Here is a 27,838-nt window from a genome sequence, read left to right on the forward strand (position 1 = left end):
GTAGAAGTGATTTGGATCAGCACTAAGTAAAGTCACTGTTTGGTTCAGCTCTCCATTCTGGAAGGCTTTCTGCTAAAGAGGCCAGACGCAATGTCGGGACAGACGATGCGAGGTTTGGAACGGAAATTCATGTGAAAAGAAAACAACGCGCACAAGAAAACAGCGTCAACAAAACAAACAAAAAAAAAAACGACTCCATAAAAAGCTAAAAATCTACAGCTAAAATCTAATCTACTTGTAAGATTAACTCATCAAAAAATAAGGCAAATTAGCTCAAAGACTTTCAAGTGAAAGACAAAAGAGAGAGAGAGAGAAAACAGAAGACACTTAACTTTCTACAAACTAAAAAACAAAAATCACTGACAAAGAATCAAACTCAGGTGACAGCAGCATTGAAAAAAAAAAAAAAAGACTTACAGCTCCCTTTCCTCTCAAACTAATTATTCTCAGGGATTTTGTTAGTCTTCCATTCGATATCCCTCATTGCTTTCACTAAGCTACGTCTTAATTTAGTCACTGCATTTGCTCTTTGTTTTCACATAATCTCTCCTTTGTAATGCGGGCACACGTCACCACTTCAGGCAGAGGATGAATTCAATGATACCTGATGGTTCGCCACCACAAAACCGCTTAAAACCACTTCTCATGGACGAGGATGTAGTAAAGTATTAACTATTAACAGTAGGTGCAGGTTTTTTTTGTAAGCATATGTGGACTGAGAGTGATCCAATCATAAAAAAATAATTAAAAATTAAATTCATGAGCCAAACACTGGAGCTCAGCTAGGGGGGAGGGGGGGGGGGGGAGCTCTTTCATGTTTTCATTGACTACAGTATTAAATAACTCCTTTTGTATAAACGTATGCCTCGCTGATCTAGAACCTCTAAAAAATAGAACTATAATTCAAATATAAATATAAATAATTGATTGTCTTTTGTTCTCTTATGAAAGAATGATTTAAAGTTAAACGAAAAAACAAGAAAGAGAAGAATTAATTTGACTAAACTATAAACAGTCGATGTTTGTCATCATCTGTGCGTGATGAGAAATCTCTGCAGCAGTTACAGGAAGAAGTAGCTTTAAACGGTTTGCCTCCCACAGTCAGAGCGACTCGACACACCAGACCAGCGGAAGTGTTTGTAAGTTTTTTTTTGCTTTTTTTAAAATCTGTACAAATTGCCCCCCTCCCCGCACACCCCCGAACCCCAACCCGTCCCGCTGCTGCAAATAGAATGTCAAACAACAACAGACATCAGGAAATAAAAATAAACCTTTGCATATTTTACAAAAAAAAACAAAAAATCAAAAAGACACATTGTGTTTCAACTCTTCCTTGAATCACTCTGAAACATCCAGAATGCTCAGTTAAAAATAAGAATTTGCTATATTACGTACACAAAAATAATGCTCTGTCTTTTCCTCCTCTTTTAATTTTTTTTTTTCCAAAGAGTTTTTTAAACTTCTTTTTTTGTTACGTTCCTTTTTTTTTCAGTTATCAAAATAGATCAAAGCTTCTCTTGAAGAAGATTCCCACCTTTGGTTGATCAGCTCTTGAGGATGTGAGCTGAAAAGTCTGATGATGTTAAGTGTTGTCCTTTTTCTTTAAACCCCCCCAAAAAAAGAACAAAACAAAAAACACAGAAATAGACAAACAACAGACAAACACACACACGCACGCACACAAACAAACACACTCACAGGCATACACGTGTTCCTTTTGTCATCCATGTTCAAGTCGGGTTGCTTGGTGATGGTATGGAGCACAGATCTCTTCCAGCTGAATCCTGTTCGGTTGGATTCATTTCGCAGCCTCGGCCCCACCCTGCCGGGAGCTGCAAAACACACGACTCAGCGTTGACACTCTAAACCCACTCGCGCACTTGCACTGATCATAGTTTAGAAAACATTGCATGAGATGCTTTTAGACCATAGCAGACATAATTAGCTAAAGTCTTCCTCTTAAAATCATATTATGCAATATCAAAGCATTCCTTCCTACTCCTTATTTTGAGTTTTTTCAGCCGATGGATACACACGGCGTGACCGTCTACCTCTACGATCACTGAAAGCACGAACCACACCTGATTCCGGTTTGGCTGCTATTGAGTTTAAGGTTGCGTCACTGTGCATACCTGGACCGCTTCCAGCACTGCAGCGACCTTTAGATGCCTGACTGGAAGTCTGTGCTTAGCAACCGCTGACCTCAAACTTACCTCAGAGCAAACATAAACTTGGTGTCAGATAAAGCCGATGGTGATGACAGTTGGCTCCCGCTGAGGCAGTTTTCAAACCTTGGAGTGATTTATCACCTCGGGAAAATGATCTGTCATCTGTTTTCTCCTTTTCTTTCTTTTCACAATCACCGGTTGATGCACCAATGAAGTACCCCAGAGTGAGACGACCACTCGGTGCAAACAGCCTCAGCCGTGCTGCGGCCTGGCGTGAAAATGTTTTTTAGTCACAGCAGCACAATCTTCACTCACCGCATGCCCTGTGTTTTCAACCTCTTTACCATGAGGGTTGCAATTTTGACGCAGCAGAGAAGATCTGGTAACCACTGCGGATAGTTTAAAGTGGGAAGAATGGGGACTTCCAGGGTGGGATCTAAACATGGCAGCAGCAGCCCTGGATGTGGTGCACATGTCCAGGCAAGGATATGACAAACAGCATACAGGCTTATAGCTCATGAAAGTTAGAAATCCAGTATCTAATATCAGATTATAATCTTTCATAAGAGCAACTAAAAAAAAGGATTTACAATAAAATAATGTCCAGCTTCGGAAAAGCATGTTCATTTATACACTCTGTGCTTAGTTCAGGCTCCTTCCCCTCGGCTTACTGCATCAACGCGATGTGGCATAGAGGCGATCAGCTTGTAGCACTGCCACAAACAATTACATTTAAAATATTTGATATTTTGCTCTTCAAAGGCTCAATAACTGAGAAACGTTTAACCACATATGTAGGTGGAGTGTACAGAGAATTTCTCAGTTTTAAAGTCCCTATACAAAGAACAACACTCATAAACATGCCCCCATCCAGAAGCCACAATGATCATCATGTCTTTATTGTGACCGTGGTTCAGAGGGCTGGGAAGTTCATCTTGCAACCGGAAAGTTGCCGGTTCGATCCCTAGCTCTGTCTGTCTTGGTTGTTGTGTCCTTGGGCAAGATACTTCACCTACCGCCTACTGGTGATGGCCAGAGGGGCCGATGGCGCGATATGGCAGCCTCGCCCCAGGGCAGCTGTGGCTACAACTGTAACTTGCCTCCACCAGTGTGTGAATGTGAGAATGAATGAATAGTGGAATTGTACAGCGCTTTGAGAGTCTCAAAAAGCGCTATATAAATGTAATCCATTATTATTATTATTTTTCTAGAGTTTTTGATTTGTGGAAACCTCCTTAAAAAAAGTTATTTTAACTTAGTAATATTTTCACCATTGTAATCATCTGTGTCCCTTTTAACCACGACTTGTGTTTTCATTCATGCTCATTACAATTTTGCTAATTAAGCAATTTACAAACGTCTACATATTTGTAATTTGCAGGAAGGAGCGACCTTATCTACCTTAGCTTTACTTGGTGTGTTGGTATGAGTAGTTTGTGTGTTCTGTAGGAGTCTCCATTGCAACCTGCTGCTGCTGGCCACCGTTTTCCTGGGGTAAAAGAAAAGAAAAGAAAAGTCAGGTTTAGCAACTTAATAATTCATGACAACCACACAGATGTTAGCATAAAGGAGACAGACGATATTTTAAAACTCCCTTCCTAATCACATTAAATGCATCTTATCCTTTTGTGTGCATGCACAAAGAGCAAATATTGGATTTAAACTCACAGCCTCCCCCTTTCATGTGCTTTCTGTTGTACTTCATTCATAAATCATCCATTTTCTCATTCACAAGGTCACCTAAGAGGCCACCACTGCTATCACTGAGCTCCATTCAGCAAATGGCTTAAAAACACCCCACAGGTTCAGAGGCCCTACTGCAGAGCACTCTGCCTGGATCTGCCACAATACAGCCCTGGAACACACAGACTGCTTGCCCGGTTAGGTAATAGTCTTAAATCTGAGGTTCGCATATGGCTGCATTCAGGTTGTCAAAGGTTACACATGGACTCAGCCCAATGTTGGGCGGAAACAGAAGCAGACACTCCATTTATACAGGTTCTCCCAGCTGGAAATATTCTCTTTGGTTCAAGCAGCAAACACATGTGCTGACCTGGAATAATCAGTCATTCAACAGATAATCAACACGATGGAAGAATTTTTGCTGCTTCTTAAAAGCACTTTTAAGTGGTGCTGTTTACCTAATAAAGCAACAAAATGACAGATGCTTTTCAATATTTCATTATTTGACAATTTTTAATGAATCAAATATCTGGCAGATTTATGAATGAATAAGGAAAATGAGCAGTTGCAACCTAAACTAGGCACATTTGTTTCACAGATTGAAAAGAAGGCAGGACAGCACTGCTAAGTCATTTTGATCTCAAAAACATCAACAAAATGACTTCACAGACACAGGGACGTACGCCGCAGTTAAAGGTTTAGCTGGTAAATTCGTGATCACTTTAAAAGGGCTCTCGGGATATCGAGTGAATTCAATCAGCCAGCTGGCACCTTTGAACAACCACCTCCATTTCTTTAGCCACGTTCAATTATTAGTTACACAGCATGTCCCACAAAGGAGTTTTCATTTTGAGCCAGCCACCTCATGGAAAAACAAAACATCATTAAGACATTAGGAAACGTTTCATACCTCTACTGGGACGCTGGAAGGAGGCACTGGGGTGTACTGGGGGATGTAGGTCCCCTGCATAGTTGTATTGGCCGGAATATACTGTAGGGAAGACAGGGAGGAAAACGAAATCTGTGACTGTGTTTAGTATTTCACGCAAATAATTACACTTGTAAATGTCGTTAGTGACGGGGACAGTTGTTTGTGTGTCTGTTGGTACTGACTGTGCCTGTGCTGCCCAGAGACAGGTGGCTTAGTTGCTGGGTGAGAGGTCCCATCATGGATGTGGGCTGGATGGACATGGCATGTTCCATTGTTGGGGTAATAACTGTACCCTGCGAACGCACAGAGACACACACCTAAATGCAGTCCCAGAGTGTGACATGTATGACCTAGAAACTACATTTTGTTAAAATGCAGAGGTTAATATTCATCATATTTTATTAATAACACTGGTACACGTTTAATTTTTTTTTTTTTTTAAACTGTAGATATCTACTGATGAAACAAAAGCCCTTTCAGGTGTGCATTCCTCTTTAAGCTTTCCACATGGCTTCGGCACGCACCCTGATCCCTTTTCCATAAAAGCTGACCCAGCAGAAGATATTTTTCCTTTCATTTGGTTAATGCAAATCATAGCTGCCACTGGTCAAGTTCAGATAGTGGCAGCAATGCAGCTGATGCTGGGCAGCTACAGATACACTGTCCAGTTTAACATGCAGCGTAATTACAACCACAAAAAAGTATTGAGACTAATTCATGAATGGCGTTCCCTAAAGCAGGTCAATGCTTAAAGCGTACGCTTAAAGATCACAACTATCAGGGATCCAATAAATATTACAGCTTCCTGTGTGACCACTGAGGCCGCTTGTTCCTGTTGATTTCCATGTAACAGAAAGAACTATGTTCTTTTTCATTGCTGTGACACTTTGATTTGTATATCCTGCTTCAAGCGCTTTTTGCATTTACACTTTTGTTTATGCTTTTTTGCCCTGTGGGCCAAGTGAAAAGACCAGAAAGCATTGACCAGAAGGGATACTCACAGCTGGCTGCATGAGGTATGACTGATGGTGCATCCAGGACGGGTTGTGTACCTGTAGAGGCGGGAGTACATCGCAAAATTACTTTTCGATATTTTTCATCTGGTGCTGTCACAGTCCCCTCAGAGCCCTTAATGTGTAAGCTGGCACAAAAAGGTCACAAGAACAGAGACAGGACCTGGATGAAAGCAGCCGTTCTGCATGTTAACTTACATAACGTGACCTTAATGAGGGATTCGGTACAGAAAAGCAACAGAAAAATACATGATTCACTTTCATGCAGATTTTAAAAGCCAGCAGGGCTAAAAATGAACAAACAAAACTACTAATAATTTGAATATAAACAGAGTGAAAAGTCCCACCTGGTATGATGAGACAGGAGAATGCATGTAGGGAGAGAGGGAAGTCTGAGCAATCATTCGATTTGGAGCCAGACTGTAAGGTGAGGAGTAGAAGCTGCCAAACACACAGAGCAACAAGAAGAAAACATGAAGGAAACTGCAACATGTCCACAATTTCCAGCTAATTTAGCAACATATCTGAGTTCCTGCAATGTCCAGCAGAGGGCAGCCTTTTACCAGTCTCTGATTGCTATGTTTATTTTCCTGGAGGGCTGGGACTGTTTTTAGTCAGTCCGTGCATACCACTCACCCATTTTGTAAGGCTGTGGGGTCATATGCAAGCGTCATTCCTCCCTGGGAAAACAAAAAAGGGATTCAGAACCAGTGAGGTCATGCAAACACCGGTGCAGTACGTACTAAAACAGTCTGCTAGCACAGAGTGTGGACGATTAAATTCAAAACTTTCCAGTATGTACTTGATGTGATTTTTCTCCAGAATTTTAGAGGAGAGAAAAAAAGACGTTACCGTATCTCCGTCTCTAGCCCAAGGTCTTCCATTTTGGAGATATTTGCTCTGGTTCTGCCTCTTCTTCTGACCTCCGTCTGCAAACTTACATAATAAGGGCTCTGTGGGCACTGAGAAAGCAACAGGTCAAACAAGAGAGTGAATTCACTGATCACAGTGGGGAAGAAAACACACTCAGCTCCAGCACTTACAACAGTATCAGGTTTCTATAATACAAAAAAAACATTCCACGCACCGGGTATTCCTGGTGGAGTCTTGATGAATTTGCCATTGAAATGCTGAATTATGGCCTCGCACTTCTCCGTGGATTCCATCCTGAAAAACCAGACAGAGTTCAAATTAATCCCTCTCGAGAAGCGCTGTTTGCATTCGGTTGGTCCGTGCCAGAGCTGCACAAATTACACGTAATTGATAACAGAAAATGTGCTCAAGACACGATGGGCCACCATGCGAGGCCACAGTCTGACCTGGCAAATCCGACGCCGCGGCTGGTCCCATTAGCATCTCGGAGGATGCGGGTGGAAATGACCTGGCCAAAAGACTTGAGCATGCTCTCCAGCTCTTGCTCATCCATAGACACGGGCAGGTTGGAGATGTAGAGGTTGGTGGGGTCCTGCTCCTGTTGCTATACAGAAAGTGAGAAATGAGAATCCATTCGCTCGTGCATCTTCTTAAGCTTTGAATGAGGAAACGCGGCGCCGACTTTTTATTATTTATCTCAAAGCGACCGTGTCGGTGCAGACGCCGCTGCTTTAATCAAGTATTTACAGTTGCTTAAAGCGTGAAGTTCTCCCGGCTTCAATTTAAAAATATATATATTATAGCACACTTTCCTGGCACTCTTGCAAATAGAAAAATGTTGTCACTTTCAAAAATCTTTTTTTCCACACGGCACAAATTTTTGTGTAGGCAGCAGTGCGACCCGTCTTTCCATCAACACCTGCCACTGCACTTGACAAATTGATTAAATTACATTTGCGTGTCAAGCATAATTTAGTAACAGAACCTGCTGAAATGTTTTTAAGCAATTAGTGACAGACCAATAAAGGGAAACCCTGAATAATCTCTCACCACTTTCTATGTGTCACTGCCACAGCTGAGGAGGATTTGAAAAACCTTGCGTGCACGCTAAAAAAAAAAAAAAAACACTCTGACATTTGCAAAGCATTAATTTGTGCACAGGGGTAGCGAGTCGTGCTTTTTTTTATAATTTTGACTAATGAAGAGATCTTGATCTGTGAGTAAATTAAGAGGAGAGATCATTTGGTGGCACTACTTGAAAGCGAAACCTTGTGTGACTATGCAGAAGCAGACAGGAAGCCAGGCATGAAGTTAAAGAGTTCACAGAGCAACAGGAGCCTGGCAACCATGAAAAAAAAAAAAGAGGCTGGGCTAAAAAACAGGGGAAGGAAAAAAAAACGGAGAGCGAAGAAAGAGGGAGGAAATTAATAACTCAAAAGGCTGATATTTTGTTACGGAAGGAGGAAACTTGCAGGGTAGGACCGACCCAGGCCTCTGCAGTCATTTGGGCAATTAGAAAGGAGAATGACAGAAAAAGAGTGAAACTAGAAAAGAAGACAGATGGGTGTCTTCTGACTAGCAGGCTGCTCTCTATACCATTTTATCTCCTCTTTTCAGTGCCTGCTGCATGCAATCAAACAGCTCTGCACACCACAAATAATAAAAGCTTTTTAAATTTGGATGGAGAAGAAGCTGTCAGAAGCTGTCAGCGAGCGAGGCAAATCGAGTTACAACTGTTTAGACTGGACTGATCCAAGCAACAACCAGGAGAGGACAGCCAGTACCTCAGATACTTGCCAAGCTGTTCGGGCACATTTGACAGAGGTGGCGATCTGACAATGAAGAATTCCTGAGAACATTTATGGAATTAAAGTATGTCAACAGCTATCTTAAATGTTTTATAGCCTACATGAGTATCTCCTACTCTCAGCCATCTGGTGGAGAGATAACCTATTTTCTGTGATTGCCGTCATTCCTGCTAACACAGCTATTATGCAACAGAGGAGCAAACCGCAGGGGTCATAGGCCAGCTGACAGTAATGGAATTCAAAGCCATATGACAAAACAAACACAAACAAAAAACTCCACCCCTTTTCCCTTTTTTTGTTTTCCTTTTAGCTCGGCCGGCGCACGCGGCAGACGGTTTGATATTCTAACAATTTTCCTCCTGCTGTATTAAAATGTTGCCGCGCGCAGCTCAGGCGCATGAATGGGATTTGCTGAGGTGTCACCGTGTATTGTCTGTGCCAGGCCTTCACCGAGCCGTGTCTGTTAAGGTGTGTCTGCGCGTTAGCTCGCTTGGGTGTTTGTGTGTCGAGCAGCGTGTGGGTGATGACGTCTGAGTTCAAACAGGGAGGTGCTGAGAAGTAAAAAACAAAAAAAACAAAAAAAACAAACAGAGGGGGTGGGGTGGAGGGGGCTCTATTTTTAACTTTGCCATTGTTTCGCTGCCCCTACACACGCAGCTCCTCTGGGCTTGCAGCCTGGAGGCTGGGGTGGCCCGTTCAGGGACTTAGCACACACTCTAAGGACATCTAGTTCAAGGTGTGGTTCATTGTGTTTGTGAATAACACTGCAGCAGCCATGGTGAAGCTGCTGGCAGGTGAACCTGCCCTTGATATTGATAATACCATTGACTATAGCTCTTTTTTTTTTTTGCTGACCTGAAATACCCACTGACTCTGAGACGGCGGTGTATATTTAGGTTTATATAGTGGTTATCAACACCTCTCACTGAGCACATGCTGTCTGGGTGAGTCAGGTTATGGTGTCCAGTTGCACTTGTCAAGTACAAAGATACGCAGGATTGTATGGCACTCTTACAGAAGCAGCTCAGTGAACTTAGACTCAGGTTTTAGTTGCACTGGACTGTTTCAGGTCAGCTGGCAGTGTGTATCCGTTACAGTTCTCCAGCGCTGCTCTGAGGGAGACCCTGGTGTTACATTGCTGCAGGTCTGTTTGGGTGCAAGATAGAGGGAGGAGGTAGGGACGCCGGCGTGGAGTGTACTAAGTGCTGGTGTCTGCCCCAGGCCCAGGCCCAGGCGATGGACAATGCCAGTCCATTGTGCCTGTCCCATTGACAGCGGGTGTAGTGGCACCCTCCCCCCCGGGTTCCTTCAATGGGGAGCCTCAGAGCCAGAGGGATCAGCTTAATGGGCCGACAAGAGTAGCTTTGACTTCAGACACTTGGACAAAGAGTTCAGAACAAGTGCTACAACAGAGTTCAGAACAAGTGCTACAACAGGAGCAGGTTTGTAACATACACAGCACAGAAATGAAGTACGTGAGGGGGAAGGAGACAGGAGGTAGTGCGGAGGACAGTGAAGAAAGAGGCAAAATGAGGATTTGAGAGGAGACCAAACAGAGCGGAGGAACAAGCAATAAAAAATATGATCAGCAAACTGTTTCTGCAGGTCTGGGCTGTGCATCACTGGGACATCTCAGTACACACACACCTCCCTATAGACAAGAGTTTACTTTGAACCCTTTCCAACAGCACAGTCGCTGCCAATTAGGCCACTGCATGTAACAGTTTTTAACCTTTTACATGATAGTGTGTGTACGTGCGCAGCAATGGGGCCATGACTCTTGAGCTGATGGCTCTCTGAAGATCAATACGGGTACAAGACGGGGTGATGGGCTAAACAAGGCATGTTTAAATCTAATGGTGGCTGGTAAACTTGGAAGCAACAAGTGGTAGATGGATACAAGATAGTTGGCTAATTCTTACCTTAGCCATCTGAGCCTGGACCCCAGTGGATTTCAGAGTTGTAACAGCTTTCTGTGCTGCTGCTGGACTGTCAAAATCCACAAAGCCATAGCCTGTAAAACAGACAAACTGATGGTAAAAATACTGTAGCATCAGGAAGTACATGAAAAGATGCCATGCGCTTGCTGAATACAGCACTCTACAAAAGTGTTGAGCCACATTTCTTTACATTTTGCTGGAAAAATGGGAAATGAGTGCAGTGATTCATTGAAATGTGCAAGCAATTCTAACAAGCTTGAAAGTCAGTATTTGGTTTGACCACGTTTATTCTTACAAGCTGAATCTGATACGCAAGCTTAAGTAGTCTTCTGTAATAGTTCTTCAGGCTTCTTGAAGGACATCTTCTTTGGATGTCGGCTGCCTTTTGCTTCATTCTCTGTCAAGATCATCCCACAGTGGTTTAATAACGCTGAGGTGTGGGCTCTGGGGAGGCCAATCCATGACTGATAGTGTTCCACTGAGTGTTTTCCATCTAGGCGCGCTTCTACTGCTTTTACAGCGTGTTTGAGATCATTGTCATTAAAACTGAAGCCGTTGCCAATCAGTTGCTTTTCAGATGGTATTGCATGGTGGTTCATAATATGTCTGTACATTCCTGCATTCACAATTCCATCAATATTGACAAGGTCCCCAAGACTACTGGCCTAAAAGCAGCTGCAAACCACGACAGAGCCTCCACCGTGTTTTACAGTGGGCTCCAAAAACTCACTGTTGTACCTCTTTCCTGACCTTGTCTGTACATTATGATGACAATTTGAACCAAACATTTCAAATTTGGATTTATCGTTCCATGAAACTGGTTTGCACTGATTTTCAGTCCAGTTCTGTGTAATGTGGCATACCTCAGCCTTTCCTCCATGTTTCCCTTCCTTAAGAATGGAAGCTTTTCGATAGCCATCCTTCCATTGAGAACATTTGTCTTCAAACTAAAAGATGCACTTTTTGAAACATGTTGGTAGCAGTGTTTTTTATTTGTAAGGTGAACATTCTCCATTTGTGGTTTACATTGCACTTTTTCAAGTTTCGCTACATCTCCAAGAGCAAAGGGTTTGCAGCCAAGTACATGCCTTCTGTGCAAACTATTGGTGACTGTGGCAGTCTGCTACTGACCAAAGCAATCCGGTGAGGTTTTAGGTGGAGCATCCTCTTTGCAACAGATTTTGCTTGTCAGCAGTCAGCAAACTCCAGCAAGCACATGTCAACTGATCTGGAGTCTTTAGAGCTATGTGACTGAGGCCTTGATCGTGGCTCAAGAGTTGGGAGTTCGCCTTGTAATCGGAAGGTTGCCGGTTCGAGCCCCGGCTTGGACAGTCTCGGTCGTTGTGTCCTTGGGCAAGACACTTCACCCGTTGCCTACTGGTGGTGGTCAGAGGGCCCGGTGGCACCAGTGTCCGGCAGCCTCGCCTCTGTCAGTGCGCCCCAGGGCGGCTGTGGCTACAATGTAGCTTGCCATCACCAGTGTGTGAATGGATATGCAAAGCGCTTTGGGGTCCTTAGGGACTAGTAAAGCGCTATATAAATACAGGCCATTTACCATTTACATGGATGTTCCATCTAATTCTGGGCCATACAGGAAAACAGTGTTTTCCTAACCCTTTGACAAATGGCATGCTTCGCCACAGCCAAAGAATGACTGAAAATTACATTCAAAAAAATATGTATATATAATAATAATAAAAATTTAAAAAAACATGACAACCCAGTCTTTGAAAAGATTATTAGAGTTTACCTTTACATTTGTTGGTAGTTTTGTCCAAGATGGCCTTGGTCGACACAATTTTGCCATACCTTCAGGGAAGAGACAAGAACACAGAATACAGGATGAATGAGTGGACAAGGTTACAACGAGGCAACAAGAGGAATCTGCTCCTACCACATGCATGCCAATATTTATAAATTTCCCCTGGCTGCCAGACTACAGGCGTAAACACGAATACAAAATCCTTTGTGCAACCATTTGTGTGCATTTAATGATCTTAAGAGGCACTGAAAACTTCGTCTGACTCCTCCCTCGTGTCTCTGTTCAGGCCGCCGTACAGTAACTCTGTTCCCCGACTTTGTTTTCGAAGACAGGGGACGGCACCCCAGGGCCAAAAACAATTTGTTCCCGGCCTGTCTTTACCAGACACACACACACAGACTAACACACTAACACCTCTCTTCTAAATACAGCTCTGCTTTAGGGTATTTTTGACTTAAATACAGCTTAAACGTCTTGTCACTTGCAACATCAGACTCTCAAACTGGGATATTAATTTTCAGGAAAATGCATTCTCATCCACCCATCTACAAACAAAAGAAGGAATATAGCGTGCGAAACACAAGTTCATGTCTTAACCTGTCATTTCGGTTCACAGCTGTCAACGGAGACGTACAACAAAGGTCAGTCAGTAAAAGATGAAAATCAGTTTCTGCATACATCCAGCCACATAAATATTGATAGTAGGAAAATCACCTTAAAGGCAGCAAATGAGAAGTGTTATGCAACATGCTGAGACTAATGGAATGCAGTGTTGTAAGACGGTGCATCAGCACTACAGTATAATAGACCTGCCCTTGTCTGGTGAATTTACCCAGTGAGAGAGGCTGGTGCTCCTCTGTTTGGGCAACATGGCGTCTGGGCGGAATGTACACTGTAACCTGATGCTTCACCCCTCCAGTTCGCCTTCCTTCCTTCCCACCACGTCCCGCTCTCTCTCTCTGTTTTTCCACCCTCACATGGTAGCACACTGCTGGGTCCTACACTCCGGCCTTGTTTCAGTGCACGTTTAACCACATGACTCAGACCAAGTTTGATGGTCACAACAGAGACGTGGGTAATGACTGGCAATTCAATTTAAGGACATCGCTACTCCTCCACTTTTGTCCTAAATGCAAAGACCAGAAGTTATATAGGAGCAACGTTTATGGCTCCACTCCAGTTACCGCGGTGGGGCATGACTGAATGTTTGCATTGACCTTATTAGCTTATGTCTGTGTGTTAAGTTTGATATTCAAATAAACGTATATATTCATTTCGATTATGATGAATTAAAATAATCTAGAAGCTCCGCTGCACAGTTTATAGTGGTAGAAAAGCTCCTTATTGCAGGCATTAATAATTCATCAGCCATTACCAAATAAACACAGGCTATGTTTATACTGTCCCAGTGTCATCTAACAGCTGCAAAGTGGTTGTTAGGCATGAATGTACACACACCCCTGATATAATGTAACCCATTCAAGCCCAAATGAAGTTTTACAGTTGGACCTCTGGCTTTCACATATGGACACAGTTGATTTTATGGTGGATTTTTGTTAGTATACAAAGCTGAACTGGTGCTGTGCTGTTTACAGCCATTCGAGAAACTGCAGAACGTGTCCAGTGACATTTTCATGTAATTATACTTCAAGTATTTCTATGTTGTGCTGTGTTTTACCTCTACATCACTTTATTCTGAATGCAAATGCCGTACTCTGTACTACAGGACGCTTTGGTTACTTTGAGGCTCCTGTGCAGTTCAACATTTCATTCCTGAACAAATATTCTGATTGCATGGATAATCACGTTAAGGTAAAGCACCCTTCTGCCATGAAAGCAGCAACCCCACCCACCTGGAGTTCAACCCATGTGTTTATGAGAGGCAGCCAGTCAAAGGAAGTTGACCTACTGTAATAGGAGGGTGGCCAGCCCAAATCAGCTGATGGCTCAACTTCTGCAAAACACTTTGCAACCCACCTCCGCCTAATCTCCTCCTTTTCATGTTATTCATGCTCTTGCTGACTTAATCAATGTCACGTGCATTGTCAATGAAGCCTGCTATGTTACGTGAAGCATTTGTGGTGGTGCTGCTGCTTTCCCTGCATTACACAGAACAGTCCCACACCGCCAAATAAAAGAAAAATGGCTGCAGAAGTCATAATAATCCTATTTTGACAAACACGGACCTAACAGAACTGCAAGTTTCAGACAGCGGACAACCTCAGGGACTGCGCTAAGGATTTCTTTGAAATTTGAATCACACCAGGCTAATCTAGCAAGGTCCATGAATAGAAACAAGGAGCTGGAAATTTGAAATAACCAGTCACCTTTAACTAAAACAGACTTGAAAGCCACTGGTTTCTTTTTATAGCGGTGTCTTTTCACTGATATAAAGCCTCGGAAGTAAAGATGCCGTACACACATGCACGCACATCCTTCTGAGACAAATTTCATTAAGTTTATCCACTACTCTTTTTACAGAAAGCACTTTGTCACCTGTCACCTGATTATGTCAGAACAGTAAGCGTCTGATTATTTAGGAAAAAGCAAAAATGTTTGGCATTTACAAGCAAAGAGCAAAATTTAGATGAGAGATATAAGTGAAGTCTAGGTGAGAATCAAGTCTAAATATTTTTTATTATCAATGTGGATTATATGTCGGTACTCGAGGTATGAATATTGTCCGACTGAAACAACTTTAAGGTGAAATAAATGTGAGTTTGATCTTGAATTGTACTTAACTATCATTTATCTAGAAACCAAAGGTCTTTAGTGGCATTGCTGTGAGTTCATTAGGCACAATGAAACTACTATGTTTGTTGTATGGGCAATAGAAATGTGCTTAAAAAAAACTGGTTGACCTGATGTTAGGTATCTCTATTTTTTCTGGTTTCGATCTGATGCCTTTAAACTAAAGAAATCTAAAAAACTCACTTAAGACTTACTGATCACTGAGTTATAATTAGAACCAAAGATAAAAATAAAAGCTGTCATTTATGACTTCCCCAACAACAATGCTATGAGTTTAAAAGGTCAACGGGCACTGACTGTGTGACCCTGCGCTTACCTCGGCTCCTTTGCAGGAGAACACCAACCAAGCACACTATGGAGCCCAAAGGGGCCTAAAAGACAGCCCTAACCCATATATGGTCATCTGACATTCTTTCCCAGCAGGCCATGCTACTTTTTTCCCCGCTCATTTAAGTTTCTCCTTCAACAGTAGCCCTCCCACCCTCCTCTAAAGTCTCCGTCCTCTTTCCACTTCTCTGCCAATCCACAATGGCTTCTCTGTAAATCTCTTTAACACTCAAACTTCCTGTGTTTCACATCTGCACATTTCTGATCTTCTTAGATTGCTCACACACACGACAATTCATGAGTGTGTGTATGTGTGTATGTGTGGTCACAAGCCAAGTAAATTCTCCCTGTGGATTTTAATACTTCTGATACTTTTCTCTGTATGGGCAGGATGATTAAAATCAAAGTTTTAAAGATGGATGGTCTGTGATGTTGGAAATATTACCGGGCATTTTTAAATTAGAAGTTGTGTAAGCTTCTTCACAGGGATATGCTTTTACTGTGAAAGAGCCCTGATGGATGTGGGGCTGAAGTTCACTTCTGTGACGTACAGCACTCACTTGCAGCAGCCAAAAACCAGTTTGGGTGTTTAACTGCATGCTTGTCTGTAAAGCTAACTACACTGGCTAGGCTGTTTGTTTCCAGGTGTACAAGTCTGGCTTCACTGAGTTTAAATGAGGAAATATTGTAAGTTTCTTTTCTTTATCTCAGCACCTATCCCATCAAGATTAATTCAACTGACTTTAGTTGTGATAAGACTCACCCCTATCACAACTAACATAAGACAGGCATTTTTAAGTGCTTCATAGACCCAAACTAAGGTTACACCTTGGTATATATGAGCGCACCACCATAACTCCAACAGTCAGAATATGTTGGTTTAGGTTAGGATAAACTTAGCTTAGCAGCTAACCTGATTCTGTTTAAAGGCCAGAAGTAGCAGCACCTCAAAGGCCCCAATCAGCATTCAATACACATGTGTGTCCACTAGCACCGACAGATAAGTCTCGGTTTCTTCATTGTTATGAGAGGAACATGTGCAATGAAGAAAATTCAACCTGAAAGGCGTGCACCACGCATTCACTGTCAGCACGCACACACGTGGCCAATGGGACGGACTGTTACATACATGAGATTAAGTCTGGGGCTTCATCTACCACTGCAAGACTTAGATGCAAACACAGCATGTCAGCTAAAGGAATCAGAGAAACGTTGCAGGATGTTCTCTAATGTGTTTGCAGCTTCTTATCTCACACAAAGCAGCAAAAGTCCTTTATCACTGCACCCGTTCAAACACAGCATCTACACCTAATGTAAGCCCCACACCAACCTAAGGAAAACTCTCAACTGAACTGTGTAGACGTTGTATTGCAAGTCATACTGTCATCTAATCATCACACAGTAGAACAGTGTTATTGCATATCACAGATTGTAGTAGGTCTTCTGTCTACATACAGAAACAAACAAGAATTTGCATAGTGCATCTAGTTTACGATGGCTACAGTGAAAATTAGACTCTGGAAAAAATGTGAAGTTGTTTGCCAAAAAGTCTCCATTGTGTAACCATTTTTAGTTCTCTGTGTGTGTAAAATCAAAGGCTGTATTTAAAAGATGGAGGTAGCCTCCACATCTGGAAAAGGAAGCCAGTGAAGAAGTGCTTTCTTTCTAAGGTCCAGCAGGTGGCTGCAAAAAGAAGTCTGGTTGTTTAACACCCCGTGGCTGTCAAATAGCACTTTCCTGATGGGCTTATGGTCTCCGTCAGTAGTTTCCATTTATACTGAAAACAGCACAATGTTCCTTTTGTCTTTTTTTTTGGTCAACAGTAGGATTGTGAAGGTGGTTTTAGTGCGTCAGCTTCACAGTCAGATCTATCTAGGACTCGTGATCTATCTAGGACTCGTGACTGGTTACAAAAAGCTAGAACAGCACACTCGGCTCGAAACTTGAAACAGAACTTAGCTTATCAATCAGTGATGTCACTGTGGTCACGTCTAATCCTTTATATACAGTGTTTTTGGTAGGCGAGGATTTCATAGATGGAATAAAGGCAAGCTAGATTGTTCCTTCATCCAGTGTTCATGTTTTCCAAAGCTAACCCCAGCCGACCTATAGTTTTATGTTCCACTTGACGATAGATAGATGGTAACTCAAAAAATGAGAAAGAGGATGATTTTATAACTTTATAAAAATTCGACTTGCTGTGCTACGTACAAAATAACCAAAAGTTTAAAAATGACTTACGGTTGGCAGAGCTTGACCAGATCTTGGTCCGTGGTCCCCGGATGGAGGCCGCGAATATACAGATTGGTTTTGCTCAGCTGTTCCCCTCCACTGCTGTTGCTACTACTGTTGGTGTTGGGACTGGGGGGTGCCATCTGGTGGCCGGAGGACACATAGGTCTGCTGCAGCAAGAAAGAAACATACCGATTATTTTACTGTGCACAAACATTTATAGGAAAAAACATCGCTGATATTCTCAAACGCCAGCAGAAACTACACAAGTACGCTGAAGTTTTTATTAAAAGTGTGAAAATTCAAAGGCGTGTTTAGAGATGTGGAGAAATGGAAAGTAATCCTGCATGAAACAGATGATTATGTGGGAGCTGCGAAAAGTGATATCACACAGCCCTCATGTCAACACTCACCAATAGCGCTTTCTGAGGGGAATGTGGGGCCTCTTGGCCGACTGCTCCACACATAGGGAAAAGGGGCCTCTTATGCTTTCTCAATGTTGGGTAACCTTTTTTTTTTAAACTTCTAGAACCACACAAAACAATCCTGTGGTGCAAAAACCAAAGACCTAAAGATCTCAGACCAACATTTAGTTAGTCTCATGATGCAGAAATAAATAATAGCCTTGATGTTAACAATGTCTACTTTGTAGTGCGACTCGCTGCCTCGTGTTACCTCAAATGAAAAAAAGCAGATACGTCAAAAACGAGACACTGACAACGCTGCATTTATTTTCGCTCCCGAAACTCGCTGAAGTCTTCACTTTAACAGTGTAATCTTTTCCCCTCTCAAACAGTCATTAAGGTTAAAGGGTTAACAAGATCCCGAGCGGCTAGATGCAAAAACAGGGATCAGCTTAATCCACGATAATTATGAGTCTGAGAACCCCATCGGCTGATGTCTGATGACAGATATGTGGTTACAGAAATGACTCGAATCTAAACAGAAACAAGGAGAATTTAAAGAGATTAATAAACTTGGAGTTGATCACTTTATTAAAAAATATGAACAAACATGCTCATGAGCCAAACATTTGACATTTACTTCCGCTATTATCTTATTTTGGTTTGTTTTCTACAAGGATGCAGTGGCAGTGAATTCTGCTTGTAAACTAATGGATGACTCACAGCTAGGACCATGAAACGGATGTTGCGCAACAAAAAGTGCATCATCTAATCTCTCTGTGGGACCGTGGCTCTCCTTGGAGATATCAAACAAAAAGATTGTGTAACTGTGCAGATGCTTTCATTTTAATGGAATAAATATGATGTTATTATCGCTTTGCCAGTGAAGAAAGAAAAGAAAAAACTTCTCCTTTCAGGAATAGATCTGGTAGCTTTTTTCCAAACATGACTGGGGAAATAAACACAGAGCGCACCAGCTTCACCAGAACAGGCGAAACTGGCTGTCTGCAGTGAGAAAATGACTTCAATCGCATTCATTTAACAGTCCAATTTCTTTAACTTGCTGTTGTATAGGAACGAATTAGATCAAGCATGCTTTCTAAATAAGCTTAGCAGGGTGCTTCTGTGAAGCTGGGCAGGAGGACAATGGGTTTATTTCACGACAGAGGAATAAAAAGGGCTCGCCGATCAATCTGGTCGTGTTTAAAAAAGGCCCAGCAGGACGACACGGTCGCACCGGGATCACCGACAGCATCGCTCAATTCTGCTAATTAGACAGTATCCATAAGGGCGTGAGGTCCCTTTAAGACAGGCTTTCTGACCTGTGACCCCCTACTCCACCACCAACTTAAGCTTGAATGTAGACTTTTTTCATGACAGGTAGATGAGATGGAAGCACAGCCTCCCTTTTGTCCATTTTCGTTGTATCTTTTATTCCAGGGATATTCAAACATGTTCACAAGTGTGTTAGACTTCTGCCTACAGGAGTCGTCCTATATCATCACAGTGAAATTCTTGATGAATATGTTTTGCAGGCAGCTAATTTGTGAATGAAAGAAGAGGACAGCAGAGGCCTATAATCTCATTCAAACTCTCTTTACCAAAAAGCCAAGTCTCATTCAGTGAGCGTATCACTGCAACAACACCCCTTAAATCACCGGTCTGCAGTCACACGGCTAACTACGCACACATACCGCTGAAGGGTTGTTAAGGCTAAAAATGTGCACAGAGAGCTGCATAAAAGTTCATATTAACAATTGGACAGAGACGACTGACGCTCAGAAGCAAATCTCTGTCAGGCTTTCAGAAATTTCTCTTTATTGCAAAAAGCTTTAAATTCACGGTGCTGTAACTATGCTGTTGATGCTCGGTCACGTTATAGTGGTGACGTGTAATCTTTCTCTCGGGTCCTACATTAAAGTGTGCGGGTACATTGTTATAGAAGCAAAAAATATTAAACTGAAAAATAAAAAAGTTAAAAAACAAGTCTCCACCCCCAACGGTTGGTAATTAGCTTTCACGTTATTGCAGTAATCATATTTTGTAGTCCTGACGCTGCATTTCTCCTTCTCTGTGAGACTGGAAATATAAATAGATTATTTTAAGGACCAAAGATAAAAATCAAGAACATTTCTATAAATAAAACCATTTCCTCTATTTTTATGCAAACCTGTATGAAGACTCTGACGCTGGAAGGAAGTGTCTATTTTAAATATAGCATACTGCAAGCATTTAACCCTGCCTTTAATCTTTCACAATATCAAAGACGTACCCCGTGTTGTATTAAACTCTCAGAGGCGATTCACGCACAGGACCAGCTCACTGGCTTAAGTGAGACATCTTACCTAATTGAATCGCATGTCTAACGGTTTAATTGTATCAGAAATATCCTCCACCAACACCCTGAAGACATTTGACACGAGGTGTCACATGAGTGCACCTTCTTCAACCGTCCTTTAAGTCTCACGCCACCTCTGCTTTTATTTTATTTTTTAAAATCTCAGCCTCTCAAGCTGACTCACACAAGTCCATGGACTTCCTGGTTGTGTGGGGGGGTTGCCCACCTCCCCATGTCCTGCTGGCAAGAAAGAGCCATGACTGCCTGTGTATGGCAGCCGACTTCTATGCTAATGCACAGATTAACTAAATGAGGACACAGCTTCCAGCGTGTATAGAATTACACTGCTGAGCTGCCGCTTTACATCCGCCTCTCTTTAGGACCGACCAGAGCAATGAGTCATGGGAATTCAAAACCTACGATCCTTCTGAAGCATTAACAAACCTTCCGGAAGAGTTATCCGATGTGTGTAACCACATCTTTTCTTCTTTGCCATGTTGATAAAAACCATACAACCAAAAATGTAACACTTCATTATACACCCAACGGAACGCTCCGTCCCAGAAAACAAAAGTGCTAATAATCATAAAAACATAAAGCAGGTATCTTTAAAAAGGTTAAACAGTCTGTACGTGTTAGCGGAGGATAAGAACAGGACTGTACGTCTCATAAAGTGGTGAGTGACAGTATGGCAGTAGGCAGGAAATGCTGTGTGTCTGCTCCTGATCTTATCACACAGCCTTCTAAATGAGGAGCTCTGCATTCCAACCAGGTGACAGGGACACCAAACTCACGTCCAGACTCGTTCCTGAATCCTCCTTCCTTTCAGTCTGCAACGCTCCCCTTCCTTTTGTCTCTTTGTAGGCACCTATTAATCTTGGAATTGTCTGTCTCTTATTGTCGCTGATCACACCTATGTGCGCACGCACAGGCCAAATGCACATGCCTGCGTGGCTTTCAAGCCGGGTCAGGTGGCAAAGGATGGAGAGCTTGCAAACGGATACTCTCAAACACTGGGCCAGAGCTCAGCTAGAGATCTAACAAAATGTGAGACAGAGAGAGAGCGTCTGGCATCGGCGCAGGCCTCGGCATTGGATTTCTGACAGCTGTGCTTTCTCCAAGGACTCTGTCTCCCTCTCTACCTGTTCACCTTGGCCGGTTCATGCGGCTGGCACTCTGGCCAGGGACTGATCCAAAACATCTGACACATTAAACAAAGAGACAGATAAACATATACCTGGCATGCGACCAGGAGGACAAAGGTGGCTGTACAGAAAAGTTCAAAGAAAAAAAAACAAAACTCGCTGCAGCAAAACAGCTGGTTTTTTTACGCACAACCGTGTGGAGTCGTTTCTGATACCTTTTTCAGTAGTGTCTGATATAAAGGATTGGCTGATTTCAATACAATATAAATAATCCTGATTCATATTCCTCAATCTGCGTCAGAACACACGTGCATTCCTGTTTAAATAAAAAGGTTTCCAGTTGAAACGCATTCATTTAATTGATTATTGGTACCCACTAAAATCGTGGTATCGTGACATCCCTAATCCCTGCCAATATTTACTTTAATCTTTGTCTTTATCCTTCATTTAGGGATGGGCAAGTCATATACTGTGGGTTTTTAAGAGATTATTTGCCTGAAAACAGCTGCCTACTGCTTGCTGAAAATAGGATTAATGAAAGCAACAAGACTCCACAACAAAGTAAATGTGTGGGCTGTAAAAAGTACCCAAATAATAATAAGTATCATTTTAAAAAACCAGCCACCCAATATGTTTTTTCCCCTCATTCAGACTTCAAAAAACAATTGATCAATGGAAACTAAAGCCTTTGGGTGTAGCTATTTTCTAGCATTAGCATGTCGGTGTTTGAGCAGCAACGATGTTAAAGTTAATATGCATTAAAGTGTTTGTGTCGGGGCACACAGTGTAGAACTTTGTGTCAGTGAGACGGTTACACAGATGACTGGCAGCCAAGCAAACCGCAGTTTTCAGGCCCTCATTTAATGTGATTGCATGGAACGTATTTATGAAGCAGCGAGACATGTACCCAAAAAATTTAAATACAAATTGAGCCATGTTTGTGTGCGATGAAACTGTGAATTAAGCTTGAGACAGCCACCTGCTTTCTACCTCCTAGACATCAGCTGTTTTCAGTTCCTGTCACAGTGACAGGAAAATATGACATGAACGAGGACATGAATCATGTTTGACACAGCGCACAGTTGTAATGTATCAAAATGAATCCTAATGAACATTTAGTTCGCTCTACCTTCTTTCTAGTAAAAAAGAAAAGAAAACCCCAACACAGCTGTGTGGCAAAAATATTTCTTTGCACTGTGATTTCACGCTCTCAGTCCAGGTGTGCACAGTTGTGGCTAGCAAAATCTTCACAGTGGTTCTGCTCACTGCTGAGATCACCCATGTTTATTAAGATAACAGCTAATCCACCTTAAAGAGAAAAAAAAAAGCTTGTATCACCTCTTTATCATACTACATGCTATAAATAGTCAGGTCATTCCTTAAGCTGCAAATTAAAACAAATGAGGTGTGTAAGGCATATATTATTCTAATTTTATTTTCTAAATTACCTTGCCTGCAGTATAGGGGGGCAAATACTGCTCATTTACTTTGTTATCCCGACTAACCCCAATCACTGTTTCCTTTATTTCTCCCAGAGTTACTGAGGCTTTCCATTTATTCTTTAACTCTAAGGCATTATTTTTATTTACTTTTTTACAATTACACTGTACAACAGCCATCAAACAAAGAGCTCGCTTAATGGAAAGGACTTTTTATTCACTATAATACACAAATACAGTTTAACAATTTAGTTTGGCTTCGATTTTTTAAATATTTTAGAAATCTTTCAATAAAAAATGTAAAACTAGATATTTTATTTAATTTATTACGCAAATAATAAACTGAAGTCATGTTGTTATAGCCACATTTGAGCTAGCGTACTGGAGTCAGTCAGAAATTAATGAAGTGTAACATTCAACCACTAAAACTAATTCTTCTGTTTAGGAATGTAAGTAAATAAATGTAATACGTCATCCTAATATAACAATAATAATGATCTTTACATTTTTTTCTGCTCTTTGCTTGTAAAACAGTACATGGATCCATGGATAACAGCAATAATTAGATTTTAGCATTGAAAAAAATAATTTTATTTCAAAGAACTTGGAGATATTGGTGCATTAAATATTACAGCAATGTAAAAATGGCAGCTGTGGCATAAACCTTCCATCGGATGCTGGTCTGCATATGTTTTATTGCTTTAGTGCATTTAGTGCAATCATTTGGGGAATTTTGAGCAGGTCAACTATTTTCCGCGTGCGACTAAAACCTCCACAGTCACGTTAAGGAGAGAACACGCCGTACCAAACAAAATCAAACTTCTTAAATGACCCAGTTTACTCTGAGCACGATGTTACAGTGAGAGAGGTTTTCTTTAAACATCAGTGCTGCAAAGTAAAATCAGTTGCCAGCACAGGCATTTAATAAACATCTGTCTGGAAGTCTTAGCATAACTTTCTGACATCAACTCTTATCAAGGAGTAACGTGACAAAACTAAACATGCCCACTTAAATGTTGCTGGTTTACATAATGCTTGAATTCAGGAATGAATACTTGTGAAAGCGTTTGGAGTTCATGTGTAAAAGGATCAAACTACCGAGTCAGAAATGGATTCGAGACTTCACATCTGCTTATTTTCCATCAATGGCCTTTTTAGAGCAAACCTTTCTATCTGTGTGTGAATTTAATGCTCCAGTCAATGTGCTTTATTGATTTCTTTGATTTCTTTTCATATACATAGCTGTGCTTTGACTTAGCAGAGTCAATGTTGAGGCATCCACAGCTTTAAATCACAGCACTAAGCTGACATCTGTTGAAAAGGTCTCCAGCCAAGAGGGAAACAAAAATGTGAATGACAAGTACAAAGAAAAAAAAAAACACGCCATTCGATGCCGCCCTGACTGAGTCTCACGATACCTTAAGAAGCGACGAGCCGCCTCCTGTTATGTTTCCATGCAGGAAGCTATACACGGAAACCGACCAAATTTGATTTGAGAACATTAATTCTATTTATTTGAAGGAGGAAATGAGGTGCTGAGTCAGGGGAGGAGCAGCAGCCTTTAAGCACGACAGTAACCGAATGGCATTTAGCAGTCGCTAAGTCAGTCTCAGTAATCACCGTGCTCACACAAAGAGCGCTTTTCTCACCCCTGTGAATGGGTTTATTTCTCATTCTGTTTTTTATTCGATGCACTTGTATAGCTCAGGTACGGCAAAATGTGAGCAAGGGACCAAAAGAATGAAAGGAGGTGCGCGGAAACAAAACACAGGAACTTGACCCCTCTGTGAACTTTGGCTCCCCAACATAGAGGAGCTTGATACTACTAAAGCAACTGAGGGGTAAATGTTTTGCCTATGCCTTAAGCTTCTTTTACATGTTGCTTTATGCCTTTTCACCTTAATTATTCCTTTGAGAAGTCTGAAACTAATCATTATGCACTGAAAACACAGATAAGCAAATTCAAATCAACTGAGTATCACACGTTTAATTCAGATGCAAATATATTAACTAAAAGAAGTGCTGATACTTATATTTGAAAACAAATTTGACTAATATTTAATGCTGATGTGTATTTTATGTGTATTTCATGAAAATCTAAGTAGAGATGAGAGCAACACTCGTGAAGCGTGCTAGGACTGTACATGTCGCATGAGTTGACCACAGGAGAACATTTCCCTGTTGTCAGCACACGTTTCATCTGAGTCAGGCACAACTAGTAAATAAATAACTACACATAACAAAATTTTATACAATTATTTAATGGTGCAAGCGTCAGAAAGAAAAAAAATATCATCAATCAATCAATTTACGAGACTAATGGATGTTTAATATCATCAGTTATCGGTGTCCGTCTTAAAAAGCCAACATGGGTTGGACTTCTCCAGAGTATTCCAGCTCTTTATCAAATCATCTTTGCACCCTTTTTTTGAAAACAACACTTAATGCAACAGATAAACAAAGGCACCCGGCAAAGGCAGATGTCATATTTAGCTTTCATTATACTCGGACACGGTCAGCAAGTAGAGACCCGACAACCAAACAGACAAGCCTGTGTGTCACAAAAAATTGGTGGACATGCAGGCATCCACATGGACTTTCGCACCCACTGTCTGATGATGAAATTTAAGTCACTTTGAGCCAAGTGGACCGTAGCGGACTCGCAGAAGCAAAAGATATAATCAAGGCCTTTTATTTGGAGTCTGCAAGGGAAAATCAGCTGACATTTATGATCTGGTGAAAGCTTGTGTTAAACTTATCGAACGCAACAATTTCCTGATTACCAGCATTGTAAGTGATGTGGGGGGTTTGTGGCTCAAGAGTTGGGAGTTCGCCTTGTAATCGGAAGGTTGCCGGTTCGAGCCCCGGCTTGGACAGTCTCGGTCGTTGTGTCCTTGAGCAAGACACTTCACCCGTTGCCTACTGGTGGTGGTCAGAGGGCCCGGTGGCGCCAGTGTCCGGCAGCCTCGCCTCTGTCAGTGCGCCCCAGGGCGGCTGTGGCTACAATGTAGCTTGCCATCACCAGTGTGTGAATGTGTGTGTGAATGGATATGTAAAGCGCTTTGGGGTCCTTAGGGACTATTAAAGCGCTATATAAATACAGGCCATTTACCAATAAAATTAAGAAAATCAGATTAAAAAACACCAATCATATAGTTTTTGAAACATCAACACACATGAGAAAATTTAGTCTTAATTTGCCAGTGCACATTTTGAAACATCTGAATTCTTTTGAGAAAGAAAGTGGAAAATCTAAATAGTGTTGGCAATTCCCACAAGAATTTAGCACATCACCAAAATATCTGCTTATGCACGCAATGAATTAAATACTGCCACATGATCTGTTGTGTACATGTATGTCACTAGAAGACCAAATTAAATAAATGAAACTGAAACTGCTGACATGCACACACTCCACTGCTCACACTTGTGTACTTCCTTAAAAATTTTTTGACAGTATCTCTTAGTCCCCAGTGGTGTTAAAAAAATGTAAAAAATAAAGTGGGTGTTGATAGTTTAGAGAATGAACCATTTGTCAGAAACAATATAAAACCCAACCTAGTAACAGCAGTGAATTTAAAAGTCTATTCAGTAACAACCCAGTGCCACTGCATCAAAAACAAATCGCTAATTGAGTTTGAGCCTGCACAACCCAAACATTTTAAGCTATTTGCCCCAGACAAGCGCAAGTGTTGACATCAGATCTGGTAGGATGAGCAGTCCGCGATCACAGAGAGACAATATGTCAATACACATTTTCAAAATGCCATTCGGGGTTCAGGAGCTCACAGCAACACGCTCAGTGAAATGCAGGAATATCAGCAGGAGATGAAAAACCACTGTTACTCTACTGGATGGAGAGAAAAAAAATCACAACACGATGCCTTCACGTTCAAAGGAAAAGCTTTTACCGTCACTTAGAAGTCATTAGGGTCCACAGGGAGAGGTCTGCGTGACTAAACAAAAACACCACTCTGGAATATGGATTATAGGAAGCGAAAAGTTCTCGAAAAGTAGCTTTGCTACTTCACTGTATCGAGACACTTTTGCTCATTTTTAAATGGCTTCTGTTACGGTGTATAGTGTACTACTCGAAGCAGAGTAGTCAGGCTACATTTGCCCTCACGTAGTGGTTACAAAAAGTGACAATGTCAACAGTGAACGCAACAGAGAGAGCGCGATTCATAATTCTGGGAATGTAGTCATCGGGGTCTGGTGGGATTTTTCAAGGGGTGGGGCATATTCCGCTTTCTGATGGGAAACGAGGGAAAGAGGGGAAAAAAAACTTTGCTAACTTACGCGGCGGCGGAGACAATGAAGACCTGATTTAACACCAGATACTTGTGTCCGGAGCTCTCTCACGGAGGAAGAGGCAGAATTCATTTTGTAACATGTTCCCTCTCAGTCTGCGTTTCTCCCTACCCCCACTTCCACAAACACCATCCAGGCACTGACGCGCTATCCCAGCACCGTACAGTAAACCACAAAAGTTGCTCCCCACCACTGACTTTTCTCAAATGAGTGAGCAGAGCCATAATCGACATCCCCCGCTTGTAGTACCCGCACACAAATACTACTAAATAAAACAGCCAGGCGTCCAGCGTGACAGGGACCGAGCGGTAGAAGGAAATTTCCCACCTTGACACACACCACGGAGCGGGCCTGCTCTTTAAGCTGAATATTTGACTCCACGAAGTCTGAAGTTAAATTCAGCTCGTTTAGCTTCTCAAGGACACTGCAGCTCACTGTCACAAACCCTCTCTCTCTCTCTCTCTATCTCGCTCTCTCTCTCTCTCTCTCTCTCTTTTTTGGTCGCGACAGACGCAGGCGTGTTGCCCTGCAGGGCGAACAAGCCGAAAATTGGGGAAAATCCCGAAAGCGTTTACCTTTTTGCTGTTTCTGCTGTTATAGCCGTTGTATGGGTTGATTCCTGCCCTTGGCGATACGGAGAGCAGCATTTTTCTCGGCGCTATGTCCGGAGCGGCGAGCACAGCCCAGGCTGCCAGCTGACGTCAGCAGCTGGG

At 42.0% G+C, this 27,838-nt stretch overlaps 1 protein-coding gene across 4 annotated transcripts; it reads right to left on the bottom strand.

The window, feature by feature from the left end:
- Positions 1 to 1,213: 1,213 nt before the first annotated feature.
- LOC147330529 (RNA-binding motif, single-stranded-interacting protein 2-like) lies at positions 1,214 to 27,838 on the bottom strand. 4 transcript variants are annotated; one of them, XM_086292170.1, is made up of 14 exons: positions 27,701 to 27,838; positions 17,498 to 17,658; positions 12,167 to 12,225; positions 10,399 to 10,490; positions 7,115 to 7,272; positions 6,883 to 6,962; positions 6,648 to 6,757; positions 6,432 to 6,475; positions 6,143 to 6,236; positions 5,784 to 5,834; positions 4,965 to 5,075; positions 4,762 to 4,842; positions 3,570 to 3,657; positions 1,214 to 1,832 (listed from the first exon to the last, which is right to left on the bottom strand). In XM_086292170.1, the coding sequence occupies exons 1-13, from the start codon at positions 27,770 to 27,772 to the stop codon at positions 3,577 to 3,579; spliced, it is 1,194 nt and encodes a 397-aa protein (XP_086148296.1). In that variant the 5' UTR covers positions 27,773 to 27,838; the 3' UTR covers positions 1,214 to 1,832; positions 3,570 to 3,576. The 4 variants fall into 4 exon arrangements, with proteins under 4 accessions (XP_086148296.1, XP_086148297.1, XP_086148298.1 ...); XM_086292171.1 differs by having other exon boundaries at positions 17,498 to 17,655; positions 27,701 to 27,825; XM_086292172.1 differs by lacking the exon at positions 27,701 to 27,838 and adding an exon at positions 27,453 to 27,569.

The sequence above is a fragment of the Aulonocara sp. 'chitande type north' Nkhata Bay genome, linkage group LG5 (genome assembly GCF_057382095.1).
Source record: "Aulonocara sp. 'chitande type north' Nkhata Bay isolate Kocher_YH1m ecotype deep benthic linkage group LG5, A_spYH_male_GT1.1, whole genome shotgun sequence".
Taxonomy (NCBI): domain Eukaryota; kingdom Metazoa; phylum Chordata; class Actinopteri; order Cichliformes; family Cichlidae; genus Aulonocara; species Aulonocara sp. 'chitande type north' Nkhata Bay.

What these genes read in the sequence shown, in the direction of transcription:
- LOC147330529 (XM_086292170.1), bottom strand. Translation starts at nt 27,772, where the DNA reads ATGCTGCTCTCCGTATCGCCAAGGGCAGGAATCAACCCATACAACGGC. An exon ending in CGCGGCGTCGGATTTGCCAG is followed by an intron (nt 6,963 to 7,114) that starts GTCAGACTGTGG and finishes CTGGTTTTTCAG; the next exon opens with GATGGAATCCACGGAGAAGT. An exon ending in CTCCTGTCTCATCATACCAG is followed by an intron (nt 5,835 to 6,142) that starts GTGGGACTTTTC and finishes CCGCCTCTACAG; the next exon opens with GTACACAACCCGTCCTGGAT.